This window comes from Schistocerca serialis, chromosome 9 (assembly GCF_023864345.2).
Source record: "Schistocerca serialis cubense isolate TAMUIC-IGC-003099 chromosome 9, iqSchSeri2.2, whole genome shotgun sequence".
Classification (NCBI taxonomy): Eukaryota; Metazoa; Arthropoda; class Insecta; order Orthoptera; family Acrididae; genus Schistocerca; species Schistocerca serialis.
The window spans coordinates 81,556,583-81,583,145 of record NC_064646.1 but is presented as its reverse complement, the minus strand read 5'-3'; the positions used below and the strand labels follow the sequence as shown (position 1 = coordinate 81,583,145).

Sequence of the window (26,563 nt, the reverse complement as noted above, 5' to 3'; positions counted from 1 at the left end):
AATGGCATTAATCGGAAAAAGGGCTCTGTCGAATAGTCCACTAACATTCTATTTACTTTTTTGAAACATGAAAAGTTTCTGACGTCAAACTCAAGGGGGGAATTACCACTCGTGACCTGTATCACAGTAAGTACGGATAACATGATGGAGTACAGTGCTCGGTGATCATTCTGCGAAACTACACAGCGCAACAGGTCGCTGGAATTCCCAGAAATGAAACCCTGCTGGCTCGTGAAAAATAAACGTAGGGGTTCGGTGGTGGGGACCAAGGAGAGGACTGGAGTGGTATATAAACACGCGTGGGATGCCTGGTCGGCAGTCTTATTCGCACAGCATTAGCGGCAGCAGGCAGAAGCAGCAGATATGAAGGTCACACTAGCGATAGCCGCGGCGGCCTTGTTCGTCGTCATGGCAACCACAGTGGACGCCGCATCGGGTGAGTCTCACTGCGATTGTGAGGCGCCAGGATAATTAATCATTTCGGATTTCCATTCTGGTACCGTTTAAGCAGTGCTGCTCCTGTCGTTTCCACAGAGAAACAAATACAATCGACGCCCCCCACCGTATAGTTGTATCTCACCAAGTGAGGTGAGCATTGACTGAATCAGTAGAGCTTGTGCGTATCCGGGTTAAAATCACCCTTCACACCCTTCACCTCTCCATAAATCATTTCATGAGGGCTCCAGATTGGGTCCTAAAATAACACCTAATCATCATAGCATTACATCAACGCCTTGGCAATGCAGCGATCCACCTCTCCCTCGCCATCATCAATATTAGGTTGCAGTTGTAGCTGTTGCAGTTCTTTCCACTCAGAACAGTTCACAATATGGATGTTCTGGGCCTGCCTTTTGATACTCTTTGCCCAGTACATTTTTCGCAAACTATTTTTATGAAGTTTTTATGTCAATTATAAAATGTATGACTGGAATATCAACCAGCCACAAATATCATTTAAAAATGTTAATTTAAATCAGGCGATTTCCGGTTACGGATTTATTGCAAATCCACGTTCACATGTCTCTTCCAGATATCTTTCTTTCCTGCTGGGACCTTGTTTTGTACTCGTTTCTTGACTGAAGACTGTAGCAAAGATGGTTCTTGATTTGGTAACTTAAGAGAAATTTTTATCTTTTTAAGTTCATGGAATGATTTTAAACGTAGTAAAACATGAAATGTGCCTCTAACATATTTATTGTATATTTCTGTGCCACTAATTGGTTTTGTATATGCGTTACGCATTTTAAAGCAAAGCTTTCCAATGCGTTCTCAGTTTTATTGACGTTCATCACTATTATTTACTCTATTTTTAGCTTGAATCCATATAGCATTTTCATTTTGGTTGCATCCGTCTACTGTTACCTTCGAATTTTCATTGCAATTGTATATGTTGATTCAAAAGTCATGTCCCATGGGACAAATGGGGAGAAACAGAATTCCACTGACAAACTTTCAGAGATGATAGTACGGACAAAAAGAAGAGAAAATGGCTAATAAACATAGACTGTAGAATGCATACATTAGGAGCTATGAGCACTTCTGCATCTTCGATACTGCAAAAACCTATTCTACCGCCGCATCCTTTTTTTTCCACATTTTGAGAGGCGTTGGTAGAAACCAAAACGAGAAAAAACATGTCCACTAGACAAGGGCTCTAAAGGGCATACCTTACGAACAGTGAGTGCTTGTTCAGTAGGTAAGACGTGCACCACAGAAACGAAGATGAAAAGGTGTACATAGCTCCAAGTACAAGTGGAATATGCGTATATGCTTCTACTTTTTAATCATCGAGAGTCTAAGATGACGTAGGAAACGCAAATAAGATATCTTTAATTGAAATTACGGATTCGAAAATACACATCACAAAATCTTACTTAACGTAACGATAATGGCGACGTGCTATTTAGAATACATTTTAAAAACCGCGGATAGAGGGTATTTCTCACACTAGAGCGTTATGGAACCCTATAGGACAGTTACCGCTGAAGATACACGCCTCCATGTGATTTAAATTTCATCAGTTTAGAATTCCGTGACATCTTTATTCTTATAGGAAATATTTTGCGTTTTAATTCATTCTTCGTGGTATTTTTCAGGATTTCGTAAAAGAAGTAATCGTTACTCTTAAGTAATTTGGAATTTTCGCGCTTAATGCATGGATTCTACAAGCACTATAAAAACGACGATTACTTTCACCATAATATGTGTGAGACATAAACGATTCTTCAAATGTTTTCCGAAGAATGAAATCGTCAGACAAACAGCCACGGATCTTTCTTTGGTATGCGGTACACACAACAACCCAACGGGAACGTACGGCAAACTCCCCTAGCTCTTGTTACGATAAAATTTTATGCAACAAAGAATGAGTCGGGGTGTTTACGAATGGTCTTTCACTACGACGCTCTTACAATATTCTTACTTACGCAGTTGATCTGCAGATTCTTCATCTTGTCCCGAAATCTTTTGTTGAACAGTTTATCGTGTAGTCAAAAAATTTAAAACCGGAGTGGTACAAAGCAGCATTATTGGGAAGTTTAATGTTTCTTTTATTTTCTACTTTTATTTTTGTTTCTTTTATATCAGAGTTCATAACACATCTTCGTACTTCCACGTTGCCAGAGAATGATACTGAAACTGATATGAACGAGTTAGCATGGAGTGTTATTACAACAAGAAATCGACCGACGCTACAATCAAAGGAAAGTTGACGACGGGGAACTGCACCAATTCGTTCGGTAAAACCGCCATTAAAGAAACCGTGTGTTCGCTACAGATGATAGTCATACAAATCATTGCGAATTACATACGTCTAAGATATTTTCAAAAAAGTGTTAATGATGAATGGATTTAAAAAAGATGAGTACCGTAACTGTATTGAGAGAGGTCTCATTTGCTACATCAGTGGAAATATCACCAGTTTGACTAAGACGAGTAGTTCAAGAAACGTCAAGTTGAGTACGAGAAATCTACGGACATATCCAACGCCTAATTTATTTGTACAGTATATTTTATAACTAGTCTACACAAACATTTTTTTCATCTTAATCTTATTTGTGGAGGCGGGTTTGTGAATGCACGTCCAAGTGCATGAAAATCACATTACTGCATTTGTTATTGTTACGAAAGTCGTATTCCTGATGCTTGAATCCTGTATTGACACAAAAATCATAAGCTCGGTGGACATCTGTGCCACAAGGAGCCATTTGCATGTTTAAAAGCTAAGCTAAATGAGGCGTCATTCATCATTTGGTTTTGCAGTTCTTCCAGGTGACGAAATTATAAAATTTCAGGTGCACCTGTTGTTGAGACAATTGCCTTTGATATAAACCCAAACACGTTGCACGGCCTTTGTAACATTGTTGTCGGATTCTTAAAGTGCTTATTTCAATAGTGATACAAGTCCATTTTTGTTCATTTTGAGATACATAGCCCCCCCCATGAACCATGGACCTTGCCGTTGGTGGGGAGGCTTGCGTGCCTCAGCGATACAGATAGCCGTACCGTAGGTGCAACCACAACGGAGGGGTATCTGTTGAGAGGCCAGACAAACGTGTGGTTCCTGAAGAGGGGCAGCAGCCTTTTCAGTAGTTGCAAGGGCAACAGTCTGGATGATTGATTGATCTGGCCTTGTAGCAATAACCAAAACGGCCTTGCTGTGCTGGTACTGCGAACGGCTGAAAGCAAGGGGAAACTACAGCCGTAATTTTTCCCGAGGGCATGCAGCTTTACTGTATGATTACATGATGATGGCGTCCTCTTGGGTAAAATATTCCGGAGGTAAAATAGTCCCCCATTCGGATCTCCGGGCGGGGACTACTCAAGAGGATGTCATTATCAGGAGAAAGAAAACTGGCGTTCTACGGATCGTAGCGTGGAATGTCAGATCCCTTAATCGGGCAGGTAGGTTAGAAAATTTAAAAAGGGAAATGGATAGGTTGAAGTTAGATATAGTGGGAATTAGTGAAGTTCGGTGGCAGGAGGAACAAGACTTCTGGTCAGGTGACTACAGGGTTATAAACACAAAATCAAATAGGGGTAATGCAGGAGTAGGTTTAATAATGAATAGGAAAATAGGAATGCGGGTAAGCTACTACAAACAGCATAGTGAACGCATTATTGTGGCCAAGATAGATACGAAGCCCACACCTACTACAGTAGTACAAGTTTATATGCCAACTAGCTCTGCAGATGACGAAGAAATTGAAGAAATGTATGATGAAATAAAAGAAATTATTCAGATTGTGAAGGGAGACGAAAATTTAATAGTCATGGGTGACTGGAATTCGAGTGTAGGAAAAGGGAGAGAAGGAAACATAGTAGGTGAATATGGATTGGGGGACAGAAATGAAAGAGGAAGCCGCCTTGTAGAATTTTGCACAGAGCACAACATAATCATAACTAACACTTGGTTTAAGAATCATGAAAGAAGGTTGTATACATGGAAGAACCCTGGAGATACTAAAAGGTATCAGATAGATTATATAATGGTAAGACAGAGATTTAGGAACCAGGTTTTAAATTGTAAGACATTTCCAGGGGCAGATGTGGACTCTGACCACAATCTATTGGTTATGACCTGTAGATTAAAACTGAAGAAACTGCAAACAGGTGGGAATTTAAGGAGATGGGACCTGGATAAACTAAAAGAACCAGAGGTTGTACAGAGATTCAGGGAGAGCATAAGGGAGCAATTGACAGGAATGGGGGAAATAAATACAGTAGAAGAAGAATGGGTAGCTTTGAGGGATGAAGTAGTGAAGGCAGCAGAGGATCAAGTAGGTAAAAAGACGAGGGCTAGTAGAAATCCTTGGGTAACAGAAGAAATACTGAGTGTAATTGATGAAAGGAGAAAATATAAAAATGCAGTAAGTGAAACAGGCAAAAAGGAATACAAACGTCTCAAAAATGAGATCGACAGGAAGTGCAAAATGGCTAAGCAGGGATGGCTGGAAGACAAATGTAAGGATGTAGAGGCCTATCTCACTAGGGGTAAGATAGATACCGCCTACAGGAAAATTAAAGAGACCTTTGGAGATAAGACAACGACTTGTATGAATATCAAGAGCTCAGATGGAAACCCAGTTCTAAGCAAAGAAGGGAAAGCAGAAAGGTGGAAGGAGTATGTAGAGGGTCTATACAAGGGCGATGTACTTGAGGACAATATTATGGAAATGGAAGAGGATGTAGATGAAGATGAAATGGGAGATATGACACTGCGTGAAGAGTTTGACAGAGCACTGAAAGACCTGAGTCGAAACAAGGCCCCCGGAGTAGACAATATTCCATTGGAACTACTGACGGCCGTGGGAGAGCCAGTCCTGACAAAACTCTACCATCTGGTGAGCAAGATGTATGAAACAGGCGAAATACCCTCAGACTTCAAGAAGAATATAATAATTCCAATCCCAAAGAAAGCAGGTGTTGACAGATGTGAAAATTACCGAACTATCAGCTTAATAAGTCACAGCTGCAAAATACTAACACGAATTCTTTACAGACGAATGGAAAAACTAGTAGAAGCCAACCTCGGGGAAGATCAGTTTGGATTCCGTAGAAACACTGGAACACGTGAGGCAATACTGACCTTACGACTTATCTTAGAAGAAAGATTAAGGAAAGGCAAACCTACGTTTCTAGCATTTGTAGACTTAGAGAAAGCTTTTGACAATGTTGACTGGAATACTCTCTTTCAAATTCTAAAGGTGGCAGGGGTAAAATACAGGGAGCGAAAGGCTATTTACAATTTGTACAGAAACCAGATGGCAGTTATAAGAGTCGAGGGGCATGAAAGGGAAGCAGTGGTTGGGAAGGGGGTGAGACAGGGTTGTAGCCTCTCCCCGATGTTGTTCAATCTGTATATTGAGCAAGCAGTAAAGGAAACAAAAGAAAAATTCGGAGTAGGTATTAAAATTCATGGAGAAGAAATAAAAACTTTGAGGTTCGCCGATGACATTGTAATTCTGTCAGAGACAGCAAAGGACTTGGAAGAGCAGTTGAATGGAATGGACAGTGTCTTGAAAGGAGGATATAAGATGAACATCAACAAAAGCAAAACAAGGATAATGGAATGTAGTCTAATTAAGTCGGGTGATGCTGAGGGAATTAGATTAGGAAATGAGGCACTTAAAGTAGTAAAGGAGTTCTGCTATTTGGGGAGCAAAATAACTGATGATGGTCGAAGTAGAGAGGATATAAAATGTAGGCTGGCAATGGCAAGGAAAGCGTTTATGAAGAAGAGAAATTTGTTAACATCCAGTATTGATTTAAGTGTCAGGAAGTCATTTCTGAAAGTATTCGTATGGAGTGTAGCCATGTATGGAAGTGAAACATGGACGATAAATAGTTTGGACAAGAAGAGAATAGAAGCTTTCGAAATGTGGTGCTACAGAAGAATGCTGAAGATTAGATGGGTAGATCACATAACTAATGAGGAAGTATTGAATAGGATTGGGGAGAAGAGAAGTTTGTGGCACAACTTGACCAGAAGAAGGGATCGGTTGGTAGGACATGTTCTGAGGCATCAAGGGATCACCAATTTAGTATTGGATGGCAGCGTGGGGGGTAAAAATCGTAGAGGGAGACCAAGAGATGAATACACTAAGCAGATTCTGAAGGATGTAGGTTGCAGTAGGTACTGGGAGATGAAAAAGCTTGCACAGGATAGAGTAGCATGGAGAGCTGCATCAAACCAGTCTCAGGACTGAAGACCACAACAACAACAACAACAACAGTCCTAAAGTTAAATGAGCGCTGAAAAATCTGCAGTTGAGACACCAGAAATATTCAAGTATATATACTTCAATATTTCTGGTATCTCAACGCTTTCTGGTATTTCAGCGCTCATTTAACTTTAGGACTCTGTGCCATTATTCAGTAGAAAATGAAGCATGTTCTTGAATAGAGAATTATTTTTAGGGTGGTTCTCAGCAAGTTTCTTTGTCTGAATAGTTGCATGCTGAATGCATATGCATGACCGAAAACATCATGTTGCTCCATGAAAAGTAAGTAAGGAAACATAATGTAATGACGTTCCTGGCAAAACCGCAGAACGCTTCTTGACAGCTACGAAGATGAATATTAAATCCTGTCTGAGACACTAAACACATTTTCATTTGCTGGTTGGTTTTTGTTCTAGGAGCCGGCCGAAGTGGCCGTGCGGTTAAAGGCGCTGCAGTCTGGAACCGCAAGACCGCTACGGTCGCAGGTTCGAATCCTGCCTCGGGCATGGATGTTTGTGATGTCCTTAGGTTAGTTAGGTTTAACTAGTTCTAAGTTGTAGGGGACTAATGACCTCAGCAGTTGAGTCCCATAGTGCTCAGAGCCATTTGAACCATTTTTTTTTTTTTTTTTTTTTTTTGTTCTAGGGTGTACTCCAGGAGCCAAGAAGAAGGAAGACTGCAACACTTGTACGTGCACTGCAACAGGCGTCTGGGCCTGCACGCGCAGGGGATGTATTACGAAGAGAGGTGAGCGGCTGTCTGCTTCATTTGAGAGTTTCCTTTGTACTTTCACGAAATACTGGTGTTGAGCAATAATTGTGTTGACATTGTTCAATAATTTTTCGTCCATTATAGTGTAGAATGCAAGGTGTAATAAAACATACAGTGTAGCATGCAACGTGTCGTGAAACAATACTGACAAACATCAAAGTGTTGCAAAGTGTCTCATGAGTAACAAATTCAGTGCAGGAAGCCCAACGTCGATTCAGGGCGTTGAACTCACAGGGGCTGATAAGAGAGGTTATGGCAGCTAACGTCAGCTCGCTGGTGGGCCCGTAATCAGGACTTCGTGCAGTGGAACTGTTGTCTGTTATTCAGTGTTGACGAATGACTTCCACAAAGTAAAATAGATACGATAGAGGTGAGTCCTGCATAGATAACCACTGGCCCCTACATTTACAACGCTCTGTAGTGTCACTGGATCACACTTCCACACACGGGATTTTATTAATGGTTTCTTTCAAATACAGGTTGAGCAAATAAACTGACGCTGAAAATATTTCTATGACTAACGCGCAACTCACGTTTGTTAATGAATAGGAGAACTGCCCAGCACAGAAAATTCTGGAAACGCGATTTAGGTGCGCCAATTACGTACTGTCACACGTCTCCAAATGCGCATCTCCCACACGCTCTGTCGCGAGTATTTCACAGCGTCGTTAATTCTGAGTGGGTGAGAGGAGCAGACATGCTTAGGGACCATATGAACGTAATATCAAACGGTGCTCATGATAAAACGACGCATGTTCATTTTAGAATGTTATACGAAGCAGAATTTGTGTAAAACGTGTGTGGAACAGTTTGCGCAATAGCTGAAGAGAGGTGCTTTGCAAAAGCTCCAGCAAAGCCTGCAGTGCAAAACCTAGTGGTAAAACGAAACAGAGTGTGTAGCGAGGAGCCAACCTCTCTTAGGCACCGGGTTCTTTGGACGACGCCACACATTCTACGGTACCAATACTATTCCCACTTCTGAATTTTTTTTAGACTGAAGAAGTTATTCTCTGCCCAGAATTTTCAAAATGCGAAAGTGCGTACACAACCCACAGACACAGGTTCCAATTTCACGGAGGTCACTTCTATAAGAGAGGAAGTTAATCCGCCAGCATTAAGAACCTCTCAGTCATCTATGGCCACATCTATCGGGTGATCAAAAAGTCAGCATAAATTTGAAAACTTATTAAACCACGGAATAATGTAGATAGAGAGGTAAAAACTGACACACTTCCTTGGAATAACATGGGGTTTTATTAGAACAAAAAAAAATATTGCTAGACGCGTGAAAGATCTCTTGCGCGCGTCGTTTGGTGATGATCGTGTGCACAGCCACCACTTTCGTCATGCTTGGCCTCCCAGGTCCCCAGATCTCAGTCCGTGCGATTATTGGCTTTGGGGTTACCTGAAGTCGCAAGTGTATCGTGATCGACCGACATCTCTAGGGATGCTGAAAGACAACATCCGACGCCAATGCCTCACCACAACTCCGGACATGCTTTACAGTGCTGTTCACAACATTATTCCTCGACTACAGCTATTGTTGAGGAATGATGGTGGACATATTGAGCATTTCCTGTAAGGAACAATGTGGTGTCACCGCCAGACACCACACTTGCTAGGTGGTAGCTTTAAATCGGCCGCGGTCCATTAGTATACGTCGGACCCGCGTGTCGCCACTATCAGTAATTGCAGACCGAGCGCCGCCACACGGCAGGTCTAGAGAGACTTACTAGCACTCGCCCCAGTTGTACGGACAACTTAGGTAGCGATACAACACTGACGAAGCCTCGTTTATTTGCAGAGAAGATAGTTAGAATAGCCTTCAGCTAAGTCAATGGCTACGACCTAGCAAGGCGCCATAGCAATTGATAGTTATCGTATGAAGCATGTCTCATCAAGAACGATGTATAAAAATGATGGATTAAAGTTGAGTATTCCAGCAGCTACGTACTTTTCTTTATAGCATTCATTACGTATCCTGTTTCAGACCTCACGCCATCCTGCGTGAGCTTATAGCGTGCATTTCGGCCTTCCCTAGCTATATAACAAACAACATCTTTGCTTTGTCTAACCTTGTTATGCTAATTACTGCTATTCTGATCAGATGAAGCGCCATCTATCGGACTTTTTTGAACTTTTGTATTTTTTTGGTTCTAGTAAAACCCCATGTCATTCCAAGCATGTGTGTCAATTTGTACCTCTATATCTACATTATTCCGTGATTTATTCAGTTTTCAAATTTATACTGACTTTTTGATCACCCAGTACTTAATTACGCGCTAGCCAGCACTTGGTGCACTGCAGAGGGTACTTTTTACCACTGCTAGTCACTTCCCTTCCTCTTCCATTCTCAAATAAAGCGAGGATAAACCGACTGTCTATGTGACACCTTATATACGTCACTAAATGTACGTTGGCGGCAGTGCAATCATTGTCTAGTCAGCTGCAACTGCTGGTTCTCTAAATTTTATGAATACTGTTCCGCTAAAAGAACGTAACTGGTGAATTTGAGATCACAAAGAGTGTTGGATCTGTCGCAAAAATAATTTTCCTTGTACCTATATTATCATTCTGTTTGTCCAAGGCAAATTTTCTTTTTGTAGGTCTTTTGCACATAGTTTCAGAACAAATTGGAAAGAAATTCAGGTATATTAAAGAAGAAATAGGGGAAAAGTAAATATAGGACAATGTTAATGGAGAAGGCCAACTGAGTGGCGTGTCTGTCGAAATATACAGCCACATTCTGTAGAGGCTTCCCGGTTCCCTGAATATGTGGTTACTGTATTGTCGCTTCACAGAGGCAGAGGAGTCGCCCATCGTGAAACGGGAAGCCCAGAGCTGTACACCCAACTCGACCTTCAAGAAGGACTGCAACACGTGCACGTGCAACAGCAGTGGAACGTCCGCCATCTGCACCCAGCTGGGATGTCTCAGCCGCGGCCGTAGACGTGAGTCCATCTCTCTCTCATTTCTGTTCGTCTCACTGCGTATTTCTCTGAGTTATAAATTCTTTCCGTGTATGGCCCTAATTTCACTGAACTGTATTATTTGGCCGTGACACATCAAGCTAATATTGCTTTTGCTTATTCAGAATACTGACCTAAGTACCTGCATACACAACGCAGCTCAAATAAAACTCATGAACGACGTGGCGTGGTAACTGGTGGCTTGCGATTCTTCAGCTGTGTAGTTGAATAGAACAAATAAACTCTGTTTGCCGTTGTCTTCTCTACTATCAGATTAAAGTGACCTCAACTGAAAATGATATTCCCCGGACCTTGGAGGTAGTGGATCTGTTCTCCTACAGCAGGGTCTCAATTAAAGACGTAAATAAATAAACTGCTTAATGGAAGGATTAGGCGTAGACTATAGACCAGTAACAGATGGGCAATATTAATTAAATTTCATATATTCACAATGGAGCACAAAAATGGGAGGTAATCTCATTACATAGAGTCGGATTTTGCCAGCACACAATATGAACCGTACAGCGCGCCGCTTGCTTGATAATTTGGAATCCAGAACGAAAGTAATGAGTCATGAGTAATTACAAATTGCGAGCACGCAGACAGGGGCAGTGAGACAAAGTTTACCTCCCTAGTGATTTTAATTGAGAGCGACTACTCCCTCGCAGTGTATTTGCAGTTTAGCTGTGGATGAATGTGCTACTGACGTTTTATTGCGAATGTCCTGAAAAACAGGGAACGAAATTGTATCGTGAAAAAGGCAGCAACTACCACACTTGCGGTAGTCACAAAGCGATGCCTACCAACGACAGCAACGAACTGAGACCAAGAGGTCGTCTCCCAGCAGTCTTGCAGCCTCTAACGCCGCACAACTGTGTACTTCCCTTGCTAGAATAAGGTCACTGTAGCCAACTTAACTGTGGCCAGAGATATGGTTCACCGCTTAGGACTTCTGCAGAGGGGCAGTTGATGGTTCTGAGTTGGCGCCAGCTCTCTGGGAACACGGTTATGGTAACTGTCCCTCTGCACTGCTGTTGTCTTGATTTGATTTTGGAACTAACGGAGACTGGAACTTCTGCAGATTTACGCTAGCTTGAGTATTTTTAATTAAATGAAGGTGACCAAGAAAATTGGCTATAGATATCCAAGCTCCAGCAGAAGCGATTTGACAGGATGAGCATAATTTGAAGTGGAAAATATTTAATTCAGTCAATGTCTATTGTTTGAAAAAGGTATGATAGTGTAAACAAATGTGCAAGGAAATGTAGATCACACCTGCAGTGATCTTTCGTGTGAATAGTAAGACCCATGGCGTTTTGTAAAATACATAGTCATGTGCAAACAAACAGTGAAAACGGAAGTGAAATAAACCAGTAGCCACAAATCTTTTAAGTTTAAACACAGTAGTGTTCACGTACAAAATTGTTGCACCTGAGTATCTCCTTCCAAACCCACTGGATCGATTTCGACCAAATGTGGCACAAAAATACAAGGCCTCAGAAATATCAGTATGGTGGAGTTTACAATATCCTAGCTCTGATGGTAGTGGAGATACAGGCAAAAACGTGATTTTTTCAGTCCCTGAAGTATAGGCTCCCTGTATCAGAGGCGAATTGTGTGGGAACAGTATCAGACAGCCAAATCAACTTGCTTTGCAGGGCATGTACACGTCAGGGTCAAGAATCAGTTTTCTGGGCCACAACGTGTGGCCTGCCCTATTGTGTTGGAGTTGTATTGGCCTGCTTTATCGACCTGCGTTGCACAGCAGTCTGCACATCAGGGACAGATACATTATTTTCAAGTCCCTGATACGAGCCTGCTCTGTACGAAATGCATTTGTGGGAGTACTATTAGCTTGCTTTATTGAACTGTACAGCAGGTGCTATACTTGCCAATGAGAAAGACTATGGTCAGGCTGAAATGGATAGATGAGGTGAAGTACAAAGTGATGGGGAGAAGGAAATGGACAGAGAGAGGGAAAGAGGGGAAAATGCATGAGGCAGATTGTAGAAGGATATGGGGCAGGTACGAAAGGAAGAGGTGAGGTGGAGGTGGAGGTGGTAAGAGAAATGGAGAGGAGGATGTGGTCAGAGGGAGGAGGAGGAAGTTATGATCCGAAAGAGGGGATGGAGGTAATGGACAAAGATAGCGAGAGGAGACGGATGAAGAGACAGAGAGAGTGGGGAGGAGGATACAGATAACAGCCTGGAGCGTATATTTCACTGGGTGTAAGGATGAATTCAGAATTTTCTTCGTTTTCTCATTCATGTGTAATAATAATCGACTACTGCGTCTTCCTGACTCTGTACTCAACATGCCCAATGTTACAAAAAGACGCTAAGGTGCAACAAACAGTACTCCCTCTCTTCCACACTGCAGTTGTTCACTCCAGGGAAACGCCGAATATGTAGCTGCGCTACCAGCCACTCACCAGCCGGTCACGAATTTAGTTGGCCCGCCGGTTCCGTTTCTTTTGAATCACACCACGTGCGGAAGGCCTAATAGTTAAACTAGAATCAGGTTTAGAACAGTGACTCGAGCACGCCTGTACTTCGCATGCCTTACCAGCTGAGTCACCTTAGGTGGTTCTCCTGCATGGAAAGTGGAGGAATACGACGAGTATTTAGTCTAAAGAATTCATCAAGAATTATTTCTGTGCTATAGACTTGCATTCTTGAATAGTTATTTCCAAAGACACGTCTGGCCAGGAAAGTTTATACTTTTTGGGGGTTATCTGAGTCATCTTAAGAGGAATTTTGGGATGGTTTCTTTTTAAAAGATCGTGGCCGTCATTGTCCATTTTGAGTGTTTTTCTCTCCGTTCTGTGCTTCTATTCTTTGCATCCATTCTGAAGTTTTTCCGCTTTTTCTGACCTTCTGGAGCTTCTGCTCTTTACGTCCACTCCCAATTCAAAAAAAAGTTCAAATGTGTGTGAATTCCTAAAGGAACAAACTGCTTAGTTCATCGGTCGCTAGACTTAAGCAGTACTTAAACTGACTTATGCTAAGAACAACACAAACACCCACGCCCGAGGGAGGACTCGAACCTCCGGTGGGAGGGACGCCTCAAACCGCGTGGCCACTCTGCACGGCATTCTGAAATCATCCTTTTTTTTGTTCATTTTGATCTTCTGTCATTTCTGTCAATTCTCATCTTCTGTTCTTTCAGTCAGTTCTCATTTTCTGCTCTTTCTGTCCATTCTCAGCTTCTGTTAATGCTGTCCATTCTGAATTTCTGATCTTTCTGTGCATCCTGCGCTTTTGTTTTTTCTGCCCGTTCTCAGCTAGCGCGCATCCTGCCGATTCTCAGTTTCTGCTCTTTCTGTCCATTCTAATCTTCATTTTCTGTCCGATCTGAGCTTCTGTGCTTCTAACCATTCTGAGCTTCTGTTCAATCTGTCCATTCAGAGAATTTGTGCTTCTTCTACATTGTATAGTCTTGTCAGTTTCCCTCTCGCCTTTTTGATACTCTGTTTTGTCCATCCTATCCCTTCTGATGTTCTATACATTATTTATATATTTTGTCTTCCTGATGTCCTGTTGTATGACGTGTTACATTTGATATAGAAGCTGCTACTCTTACAAAGGCACTCCTACAACTGTTTCCTACTTTAAAATAAACACGAATGTGAATAAAAACTTCTTGCATTAATTGTGAAAAGTGCTTCAATCTTTAGTTCTTTAGTAAAGATGAATCCTTTATAATGAGCAAAAGCTGCTCTATTGCTCTCAGAGGCAGCTATTTGAGTCCCCTTTGATATTGTGTTGCAGAGGTGAACTGCACTCCAGGAACGACCTTCAAGGACAAGTGTAACACCTGCCGCTGCAGTTCCAATGGCAGGAGCGCCGCCTGCACCTTGAAAGCGTGTCCCCCTGGCTCGTATTAACCAGGTATGCATCCACTATTTTTGACGTTCGGCTTTGTGAATATCAGATCTGAACAACTTAGTGTGTTAATGCTGCAGTGAAGGCTGTCATGCACAATGTTTATGTCAGCACATCTTCCATACCGAGATGCAGCGGTCGGTATATGAGACTACTGATGTTTCATATCCATCTATGGGAGATTCGAGTTAAGCGAGGTGAAATATAAATCCTGAATTTGCAGTAAGAGAATAGCGATTGGTTTACTTTTAACTGGCAATGGAATCAACAGCCAAAGATAATCATGCATTAGGCGTCACATGACGTCTGGCTGTGTTTTACATACAATACTTAGTACATTTAAAAACTCGGAGCACCTTGAGGTTTGCGAGTTTTTGTCTCTGAATATACCTCCCTCAGATGGGGACAGAACGTTAATACACAGTTTCATACAACTATCATGTTCTCTGAAACAGTGTGAGTGAGTTAGCGAGTAAGTGTGGTTTCAATTAGTGAGTGAGTGTGTGTATGAATGGGTGAATGAGATAGTGAATGTGTGAGCGTGGGTGTGAATGACTGAGTGAGTGAGTGTATATGAGTGTGGGTGTGAATGACTGAGTGAGTGAGTGTGTGTGAGTGTGGGTGTGAATGACTGAGTGACTGAGAGAGTAAGTAAGCAATTTAAATTTTGTCTTAGACCTTTCACCTCAATTTATTAATAAGAATTTACAGTGGCCTAAAATATAGAAATATGTCTTTACACTTACATACAGCACATATCATTTTGATGGTCTCTTATCGTACTTGTGTGTGTTTTTAAGGGCGAAGGAGATGCTCCTTATCATACTGTAACAAACTGATAATGGCAAAATATAAATTCCATTTATTTAGTCGTATATGCATTGTTGTCTCAAAATCACTGCACAATAACAGCAACAGAGGAAAGATAAATCTATTAAAGATCTTAGTTGTTCGTTCTTTATACTGATATTTTCCAGTCCAGTGTAATAACTTGTCTTACATTTTTAAATATTATAACTATGCAGTATCAATAGTAAAACCATGACTATGATTTCCGGTTAAGACGCCATGCAAGATGAAACTAATGACTTCTAGACTCAATAAATATTGTTGTGGGTGTCACTATCGTGAAAAAGGCTTTAAAAAACCAGCTACTGAGAGGTTGTCTCACTAACGTTATAACGATTCATTCGTGCACTCCTCAATCTTTGTTAGTTTATTTAATTCCTTTTTAAATAGTTGATACTTTCACAAACGTGGCACTGCGCTGTACTTCCCTATTTAAATATAACGTTGCTTCATTTGTAAGTCTGAGAGTAGCAAGATATGTGCCGATGCAGCTGACATCAGTAATCCCTTCCCTTCCCTCTCCGTCCTCCCCCTCTACCTTTAATTTTCGTGTGGTGTAAATATTAATGGTATTGGTGAAAATTACTAACAGATCCTAACATGAGAAACGCTAAGTATTGTTTACTTAATCTAAATTAAATACTCCTCATACTGGCATGTGAATATTTTGATTTTTCTTTTCAGCGTTCGTCCGTGAAGGTGACAGATTGTGTGATAAGTTCTCTGCAGTCAAAAGAAACAACGCCATTTCTGTGATGTGGACCTCCGTCTTTAATCTCGGCGGCGAATTTTCATCTACTTCCAATTTGTTATTTGTAATTTCCTTATCGTCTTCAAGCATAAAAAATAAACACAATGGTTGTAATCCATCAAATATAGAGTTTGTTTCACATACTCCACCTAACCTATATTTCATTTAAATTCAGTATTTGTATGTTTTAATTTTACTTTTCTGTTCATTTCTTCGTAAAGTTATTATTATTCTTTTTACAATCATCAACTAACACAGTGATGTAGTTCTGTATGGTAATACATATGCTCGACGACTTCCACACCCTTCTGCTACTTGCGTCAGCAGTAGTGTTGGACACCTAATTTGCATCCATTGTACTACACACCAAGACGTATCGAGTGAAACAGAAAGTGAATTATATGTTTGCAGTTTTTCTCATTTGTCGAGCTTCTTCACTATCTTTGTCGCAGTAATATGAACAGTTACATCATGGATCCAAATAAATCAAAATTTGTACTATTCGTCGTCAGATGGTATACAAGACTTTCCATTCCATCTTAGGATAAGCTGATTCTGATGAAATGTATCCACCTAAAGTGGGCAGTAATGCATTATGTAGTGGCTATGGCCAATACATTTTAAGAGGACAAACATAATGCTTAAATAGTATTAAATAAATCGAAAGGGCTATGAACAACTGTAAATGATAATTTGTAGTGAACTGGACTCTCGGCATTACTCTGAACGTTACTTTTCGTAATATTATTTTATTGGCTCCTGGTACACCAAAACTGGTAGCGCTTCCCTTCCACAAATTGATAAGTAATTTAATACACCAAATTACACTGAAATTAACGATCACACTTCAATAAGTAGCGTGACGAGAAATTATCTGTAGTTGAAGTTATCAAACTGGTTTTTAAATATAAAAAAGTAGCACACGCACACAACCATAAACCGATGGAATATATTTTAATGCCATATTTTAACAAGTATACCACAAGCTATTCGTAACTGTTCATGTTCACGGTTGTCCGATCATCACGTATTGGATGAATGGTGCAGAAAACGTACAGCTACGTCTCTATCCATTGGACAGTAGCAACTCAGCCTACGTACTCAACTATTTTCTGGCTGTATTCCAATCCTTGCCTTCCTGCAAAGCTTTGCTACAGCCTCTAGTACGATGGCAGTAATTCCTTATTCCCTGTTGCCTTGACACATGTCCTACCGTCCTGTCCCATCCCCTTGGCAGTGCTTGCCACATGTTGCCGTCCTTGTCCATTCTGAGGAAAATTTCCTTCCTTACCTTATTAGTCTACCTAACTGTCAACATTTGTCTGTAACACCACATTTCAATGGCTTCGATTCTTTCTGTTCTGGTTTTCCTCCAATTCATGTCTCAGTACCAACGACATGGTTCTGAATAATGGACTGCCACAGGGTTCGGCACTAGCACCTATTCTTTTCATTCTGTATATTGCCGACATGCCAGATACAAAATACGTAATTTTGCATATGTGGACGACCTGGCCATCGCGTATGGAGATAAACATATTAACGACCACGACAAAATATTTAATGCAGACATGGAACTAATGAACACCTACTACCTCAAGTGGCTTTTGCATCCAAACCCTAACAATACCACCATCACCATAGTGCACCCTAACAATAAGGACAGAAGTAGAAAACGACAACGCTCTATGAATGGGCAAAGTATCAGGCATGAGGATAAGCCTAAGTACTTGGGAATGAAATTAGATTGCACTCTAGCTTATACGGCACATCTACGAGGTACAAAACAGAAATGCCGTAATGATAGCCTGTCGGAACTAACTGGAACGACATGCGGCTGCGAAGGCAGCACATTGAGGACTTCACCACTATCGCTTGCCTACAGCGTGGCTGAGTATTGCTCGCCAGTCATGTTGAGAAGTGCATTCATAGCCTACGTGGACGTACAACTTAAGGAAACAATGTGGATAATCTCCAGAACACTTCGGGTTACCTCGTGTGCCCGGCTGCCTAGCCTAGCAAACATAGAGCCCCATCAAATCTATTCGAACATAGTTAGCCACAAGATCATATAGAAAATTCCTGGACAATCCAGAGATCTCACACCTCTAAACCGACTTAAATCCAGGCCACCTTTATTCAAAATCAACGAAGAATTGCAAGGCTTCGACTCGAAGACAGTTTGGAAAGAACTGTGGGCTGTAAGTCGACATAAGAATCGAAACTTGAGGGACGACTCCACAAGAAGATCCATGGATTCAACCTCCCAAGGAAATTACGGACAACTTTGAACCGTGTCATGAAGAGTGTTGTTAGGTGTAAGAAATTGATGAACAAATGGGGGCTGGCCGGAGTGGTCAAGCGATTCTAGGCTCTACAGTCTGGAACCGCGCGACCGCTACGGTCGCAGGTTCGAATCCTGCCCCCGGCATGGATGTGTGTGATGTCCTTAGGTTAGTTAGGTTTAAGTGGTTCTAAGTTCTATGGGACTGATGACCTCACAAGGTAAGTCCCATAGTGCTCAGATCCGTTTGAACGCAACAAATGGTGCCTATCGGACAGACCTGAATGTGAGTGTGGGATACACAATCAGTGGACCATTTACTTGTGTGAAGTGCACGGCCATGATGGTGATCTGGAAGACAGACACAGGCTCTCTGGGTGAGTCACAGAGTGGCTCAAGAACGTTCGTAATATTTTATAATATTATAATAAAACATGTAAGGAATATTCTAACTCAGTATAGAGCTATTATAATATTTTAGATAACACATTATGTAATGAATGCCTTTGTAAATGCCCAACCAGTAAATAACGATTATTCTACATTTGTCACTACTGCATGTGAAATCTGTCGTTCTTTGTGGATACTCGATGTCCCCTGGTAGTCTGACGTGACAAAGGCCCAAAAAAATTCTACAGCATTATTACGTGAATAATCTCTGTTGTGCCCTAACCATAGTTGCACTGTATCCGACTACCTAATGAACGATGCCACTTTTTTTGTCTGAAGTTGGTCTTGTGCGATCGTTGGACTCAAGTTCTCTAAACACTGTTGCTTCCTGGTGTTTGCTTCGCATGACTGACTAGTTATAAACTGTGCAGTTACAAGCTGAAACTTGCACTTTTCGCCTTTCTATGGGACCGACATTTTGTCAACGTGTAATTGTATGTTATCACACTCAGACTGAGAGTACTTCTCATGTCTGAACTACAAGGTTCTCTATAAATCACCTGGTCACGTTATTCAAAAATTTACTTATATATTGAACCGTTTCGGGCGGAGAGTATTTTCAGAATGCCCGTATAAAAAGTAAGGTGTCACATACGTGCGTCCTCACTGTCAGTGCTTGAATTAGCACGCTCTTCATGGAAAAAAAATGTCCTGATAACTAAAGATGTGATATACACTACTGGGCATTAAAATTGCTACACCAAGAAGAAATGCAGATGACAAACGGCTATTCACTGGACAAATATATTATACTGGAACTGACATGTGATTACATTTTCACGCAATTTGGGCACATAGATCCTGAGAAATCAGTACCCAGAACAACCACCTCTGGCCGTAATAACGGCCTTGATACACCTGGGCATTGAGTCAAACAGAGCTTGGATGGCGTGTACAGGTACAGCTGCCCATGCAGCTTCAACACGATACCACAGTTCATCAAGAGTAGTGACTGGCGTATTGTGATGAGCCAGTTGCTCGGCCACCATTGACCAGACGTTTTCAATTGGTGACAGATCTGGAGAATATGCTGACCAGGGCAGCAATCGACCATTTTCTGTATCGAGAAAGGCTCGTACAAGACCTGCAACATGCGGTCGTGCATTGTCCTGCTGAAATGTAGGGTTTCGCAGGGATCGGATGATGGGTAGAGCCACGGGTCGTAACACATCTGAAATGTAACGTCCATTGTTCAAAGTGCCGTCAATGCGAACAAGAGGTGACCGACACGTGTAACCAATGGCACCCCATACCATCACGCCGGGTGATACGACAGTATGGCGATGACGAATACACGCTTCCAATGTGCGTTCACCGCGATGTCGCCAAACACAGATACGACCATCATGATGCTGTAAACATTACCTGGATTCATCCGACAAAATGACGATTTGCCGTTCGTGCACCCAGGTCCGTCGTTGAGTACACCATCGCAGGCGCTCCTGTCTGTGATCAAGCGTCAAGGGTAACCGCAGCCATGGTCTCCAAGCTGATAGTCCATGCTGCTGCAAATGTCGTCGAACTGTTCGTGCAGATGGTTGTTCTCTTGCAAACGTCCCCGTCTGTTGACTCAGGGATCGAGACGTGGCTGCACGATCCATTAGAGCCATGCGGATAAGATGCCTGTCATCTCGACTGCTAGTGATACGAGGCCGTTGGGATCCAGCACGGTGTTCCGTATTACCCTCCTGAACCCACCGATTCCATATTCTGCTAACAGTCATTGGATCTCGACCAACGCGAGCAGCAATGTCGCGATACGATAAACAGTAATCGCGATAGGCTACAATCTGACCTTTATCAAAGTCGGAAACGTGATGGTACGCAATTCTCCTCCTTGCACGAGGTATCACTACAACGTTTCACCAGGTAAGGCCGGTCAGTTGCTATTTGTGTATGAGAACTCGGTTGGAAACTTTCGTGATGCCAGCACGTTGTAGGTGTCACCACCGGCGCCAACCTTGTGTGAATACTCTGAAAAGCTCATCATTTGCATATAACAGCATCTTCTTCCTGTCGGTTAAATTTCACGACTGTAGCACGTCATTTTCGTGGTGTAGCAATTTTAATGGCCAGTAGTGTATTATAAGCCCGAGTGACAAATTAGTTCTGGGTGCAGTTAGAACTGTCTACTTCCGTGGTCTCTGTACTGAAGCAGCCGTGGCAGCGAGCTGCCACATGGTGGCCATGCTGCGTGAATGGCGCCCGGAGCCGTGGCCGCTTTGTGTTTATGAGGGGCGAGACGGTAGTGGGTTCGTGCGTGCCTTAAAAAATTTCTGGATTTAAATGACCTAGAACAGACTGCGAACACTAATGTTTTATAGCAACTCTCCGCGTCCTAATGCATCTGACATTAATAATTGGGTACTCGAGGAGGTTACGATTGCTCATGATGATACAGAATGAAAAATGTTCGTATCTTCGCACAAAACCCGCCGAAACGTTCTGGGCAGACTTAGAGGTGTAAAAGAAGGGAACTGTCCTCTCGACGTATCTGGCAGCTTCAAAGACATTTAAATTAAAATATCACGACATTCGCTATTTTTTACCCGTTACCATTGTTACCCATCTCATATAATACAATGCAATGTGTCAAGTAAAGTAATATGATACATGGTATCTTCCCCTCCGGGAACAAATCCTCATCCAGAAATTTTATCACCTAAGGGAAACTAATTTAGTTATTACATGTCCCTCCTGAGCTTTTGGTATTACATAACGTTCCTATATATGCGAATCATCTCGATTTTTGGGGCAGGATAGTGGCTTCAGGCTATAAAAGCTGCAAGATGCAGGTGGGCCAACATCTTGCAACTAAAGACCTCACTACAACGGGAAGAAGGGTTAACTCGTAAAAAAGCCCAATTTAAATGTTTTTGAAGCTGGCAGATAAGTCAAAAGCCATCTCCCTTCATTTACAATCGTCACTCAGTCCAGGACGTACTTATCCTTTTTGTGATATGACAGGAGGATTTTTCATTCTGGTTCCCAACTTCTACTCTACCATAATTTTGACATTAGACCGCCATAACTTGGCAACCGATGTAGCTTTTTGTCGACTCGAGTTACAACTAGGCCGGTATAGGCTTTATTTTGTTTCCAGCTATGATACTTCTATCGTAACAACGAATAAAGTTTTAACAAGATAGGACGTCCATCAATAATATCCTTTTGTCTATCTTACTACAAACTTTACACAAGTCAGAAATATAGAAGCTGAGTACGTAAAAAAAATAAAAAAAAAATGAAACGTGTTTTTTGTAGATAAAATATGGTTGAAAAGTTAGAATTCTTAAGGAAAGTTTCCAGTTTTACAGTCGTAATGCATTATTCATTTGAGTCGAATCACCGCGATCAGTTTCCTGCCATTCAATTCACGTAAGAATGAATTTGACATGCTACATCCAACTCGAATGTTGCCTCGGGCAAGGATGTGTGTGATGTCCTTAGGTTAGTTAGGTTTAAGTAGTTCTAAGTTCTAGGGGACTGATGACCTCAGATGTTATGTCCCATAGTGCTCAGAGCAATTTGAATTATTTTTTTTAAATTTGCCCTGCTACAGCCAATTCGACTTCAGAAAATCGTATCATGATAACGAGTAAAGACTGTTGGATGAAAAAAATTGCTTTTCAAGTCATCCATTCATCTACCTTAACGAAAATTTTGAACCGAGTCGTACAAGTTTAAAGTACAGGAGTGGCACGCTTCGAAAACTCTCATTAAAACGTCCTTTTCTACGTGTTTTCAAGTATAATCCGAACGATGTACAGCCGGCCGATATGGTCGTGCGGTTCTAGGCGCTTCAGTCTGGAACCGCGTGACCGCTACGGTCGCAGGTTCGAATCCTGTCTTGGGCATGGATGTGTGTGATGTCCTTAGGTTAGTTAGGTTTAAGTAGTTCTAAGTTCTAGGGGACTGATGACCACAGATGTTAAGTCCCATAGTGCTCAGAGCCATTTGAACCGAACGATGTACAAACAAATGGAGCCACTAGCTTAACATAAACTTCAGCACAACTTGCATATTTTGCAAAAGGAATTAGTCGATTCGTACACTGTGTCTGCACGCCAGCTCCGGTTCGTCGTCCAAACCTCTCTTAATATACTGAAACGTAGCTACTGTAAGACAGATGATCGAATCGCTATATAAAAGACGCATGATCCAAGCTAAACCAAAAACTTTTCACCCTGTACATACAAATGGTGATATTAGCTTAACATAAACTTCAGCACAATCAGAATATTTTGCAAAAGGAATTAGTCGAGTCGTACAATTTGTCTGGGTGCCAGCTCCGATTCGTCGTTCAAACCTCTCTTAATATACTGTAACGTAGCTACAGTAAGAGAGATCTTCGGATGCCTATACAAATGACGCATGGTCCAAGGTAAACGAAAAACTTTTCACCCTGTCTTCCTAGCTCAACGATTATCAGTTTTCAGTTGCGTTTCATTCTGGAGTCTCTTTTACGAGACTGAACAATTTCCAATTAAATGACAGTAGTATAGCTTCCACTGGTGGCAACCAAAGATTCAAACACGATAATGGCTCGGTTAGTGCCGTTAAAATAGCATACACTGAATGTGGGATTCGTAATGTACGCATATTAGAATTTTCGAATTACGTTGTTTTCCGGTGACTACGTCTCTATGGAACTCCACTTGTAACGAACCGTTGTGCCGGAAGAAGAGACGGTCGTCAGCACGGTGGTGGGGTTTTAGATTTACCTGTGGTAGAGGCCGAGTGGATACTACAACACACACGAAATATTAGATCACTTTTCTACTATAACTTGAACAAGATCAAATACTTAACACTGAAACAACCCACACGATTGTCTACCTACACAGATCGGCCAGACGTTATGTCCAGAGACGTACTGTGATACACTCCTGGAAATGGAAAAACGAACACATTGACACCGGTGTGCCAGACCCACCATACTTGCTCCGGACACTGCGAGAGGGCTGTACAAGCAATGATCACACGCACGGCACAGCGGACACACCAGGAACCGCGGTGTTGGCCGTCGAATGGCGCTAGCTGCGCAGCATTTGTGCACCGCCGCCGTCAGTGTCAGCCAGTTTGCCGTGGCATACGGAGCTCCATCGCAGTCTTTAACACTGGTAGCATGCCGCGACAGCGTGGACGTGAACCGTATGTGCAGTTGACGGACTTTGAGCGAGGACGTATAGTGGGCATGCGGGAGGCCGGGTGGACGTACCGCCGAATTGCTCAACACGTGGGGCGTGAGGTCTCCACAGTACATCGATGTTGTCGCCAGTGGTCGGCGGAAGGTGCACGTGCCCGTCGACCTGGGACCGGACCGCAGCGACGCACGGATGCACGCCAAGACCGTAGGATCCTACGCAGTGCCGTAGGGGACCGCACCGCCACTTCCCAGCAAATTAGGGACACTGTTGCTCCTGGGGTATCGGCGAGGACCATTCGCAACCGTCTCCATGAAGCTGGGCTACGGTCCCGCACACCGTTAGGCCGTCTTCCGCTCACGCCCCAACATCGTGCAGCCCGCCTCCAGTGGTGTCGCGACAGACGTGAATGGAGGGACGAATGGAGACGTGTCGTCTTCAGCGATGAGAGTCGCTTCTGCCTTGGTGCCAATGATGGTCGTATGCGTGTTTGGCGCCGTGCAGGTGAGCGCCACAATCAGGACTGCATACGACCGAGGCACACAGGGCCAACACCCGGCATCATGGTGTGGGGAGCGATCTCCTACACTGGCCGTACACCACTGGTGATTGTCGGGGGGACACTGAATAGTGCACGGTACATCCAAACCGTCATCGAACCCATCGTTCTACCATTCCTAGACCGGCAAGGGAACTTGCTGTTCCAACAGGACAATGCACGTCCGCATGTATCCCGTGCCACCCAACGTGCTCTAGAAGGTGTAAGTCAACTACCCTGGCCAGCAAGATCTCTGGATCTGTCCCCCATTGAGCATGTTTGGGACTGGATGAAGCGTCGTCTCACGCGGTCTGCACGTCCAGCACGAACGCTGGTCCAACTGAGGCGCCAGGTGGAAATGGCATGGCAAGCCGTTCCACAGGACTACATCCAGCATCTCTACGATCGTCTCCATGGGAGAATAGCAGCCTGCATTGCTGCGAAAGGTGGATATACACTGTACTAGTGCCGACATTGTGCATGCTCTGTTGCCTGTGTCTATGTGCCTGTGGTTCTGTCAGTGTGATCATGTGATGTATCCGACCCCAGGAATGTGTCAATAAAGTTTCCCCTTCCTGGGACAATGAATTCACGGTGTTCTTATTTCAATTTCCAGGAGTGTACATTTTAACTTCCACGTTATAGTGTAACATTTGTTAATTGCGTACCTGTGCGATTCGTCATTTTAACTCTCTGTTTCCTACAACTAATTTAATTTTATTTGCAATGCACTGTTCTTAACGTTGTTTTATTGTGTTGCATCCAGAATTCTGACTCATGGCACCAGTTACTTCTTCAACAATTTGTGTCGCAACTGTAGTACAAACTGAAGCTTGTGTTTGAACCCTATGTCGCCGTATGAGTACAGGCGCTTAACAGCTAGTAATGACACATCCATTACTAATAAAGAAAATCCTGCAACGCGTAGTCCGATCATTCCTATAAAGTTGGAGACCAGTGCGGTAAACCGTTTTCCGTCTGCACTGGCTTAAGTAGCGAGAGCTCAGTTGTAATCACCCCTGTAACTGGTCTTGCGATGTTACGTAATATTTATAGTCCCGCATAACCTTTAAAAAGAGAATTGTGTGTGTGTGTGTGTGTGTGTGTGTGTGTGTGTGTGTGTGTGTGTGTGTGTGTGTGTGCGATAGAGGAAAAAAAAGCAGTAATTTTTGGAACTGCAATTATTTAGAGAGTCAGGGTATGGTTTTAAAGGAATTCACCAGCGATGCCAGACTACATTCAAAACGTGTTAAGTGCATGAATTCGGTTACAGTGCGAGCGTGATGAAGCTCGTAGAAATAAACCGAGTATTGTGAAATCACCCGTGAACTTCACTTAACCTGCTCGTATTAACTGTACTAATTTGGTGAGAGTGTTGATTGCGATTACTGGAATTTTAGACACGATGCGCGTCAGCAGGCAAGTAGTTAAGAACTTTCTCCAAGTGACACGTGTCGTAACCGTCTTCTCCGACTGCCTTTTGCGATTCAGACGTGAGGTAGCTTAAATAAAAGGAGCGGCATACAGTGTAGAAAACTAGGCCAGAAATGTGTGTATATGGGGACAAGGCGCAAAAAGTATCTAGTTTTTTTAATACATGCGAACGACGTTTGAGACTAAGACAACGCTCATTAGAGCATATCTTCCACTCTCCCCTCTTCTGCAATCTAGATGACATTAATGGTCTTCTTATGTAGATTATAATGAAAACTGTGTATCCATTTTCAAACTCTGTAAATAAATGATAAAATAATGGTCCTTGAACTGATAGCACAAATGTAATCAGAAGTTTTTACTGTCGGCAACTTGAACGAACCATTACGTGTCCCCTTTGTCGCAGATGTTTGTTTAAGCATATATCAGCCGCAATGGATTGCGGTCCAGCTGCTCCATACGCACATAACATTTAACATTCCTTGTTATTTGGGAAAGGTATATGTTTCGAAGAACAATGAAAATCCTGATAAGCGCAGATATAACCTAACCGTTATCTCGCGACTACTTTTGCACGACAAATTCTGACAGAAAAGGCAAATGAGCTGTGTCGGCTCGTTTTCCGAGCTACTACGTACCGTTGTTTGTTGGCGCGATCCGTTTTCCTGTTACGCCACCGGGTGGCGCCTCGGTCGTCTTGTGGATGGTTCTTGGTTTGGAGGAATATGGAGGCGAGCTGTTGACGGACGGTGGGGACTAAGAGA

At 42.5% G+C, this 26,563-nt stretch overlaps 1 protein-coding gene across 1 annotated transcript in view; it reads left to right on the top strand.

Moving 5' to 3' along the window:
- The first annotated feature begins 282 nt into the window (after positions 1 to 282).
- The window catches only part of LOC126419380 (laminin subunit alpha-5-like), a 69,472-nt gene continuing 43,191 nt past the window's right edge, over positions 283 to 26,563 (top strand). Inside the window, exons 1-4 of the mRNA XM_050086568.1 lie at positions 283 to 436; positions 7,368 to 7,469; positions 10,295 to 10,444; positions 14,233 to 14,345. Coding sequence (XP_049942525.1) covers positions 364 to 436; positions 7,368 to 7,469; positions 10,295 to 10,444; positions 14,233 to 14,345 — 438 coding nt within the window. The 5' untranslated portion in view covers positions 283 to 363. The remainder of the gene's footprint in view (positions 437 to 7,367; positions 7,470 to 10,294; positions 10,445 to 14,232; positions 14,346 to 26,563) is intronic.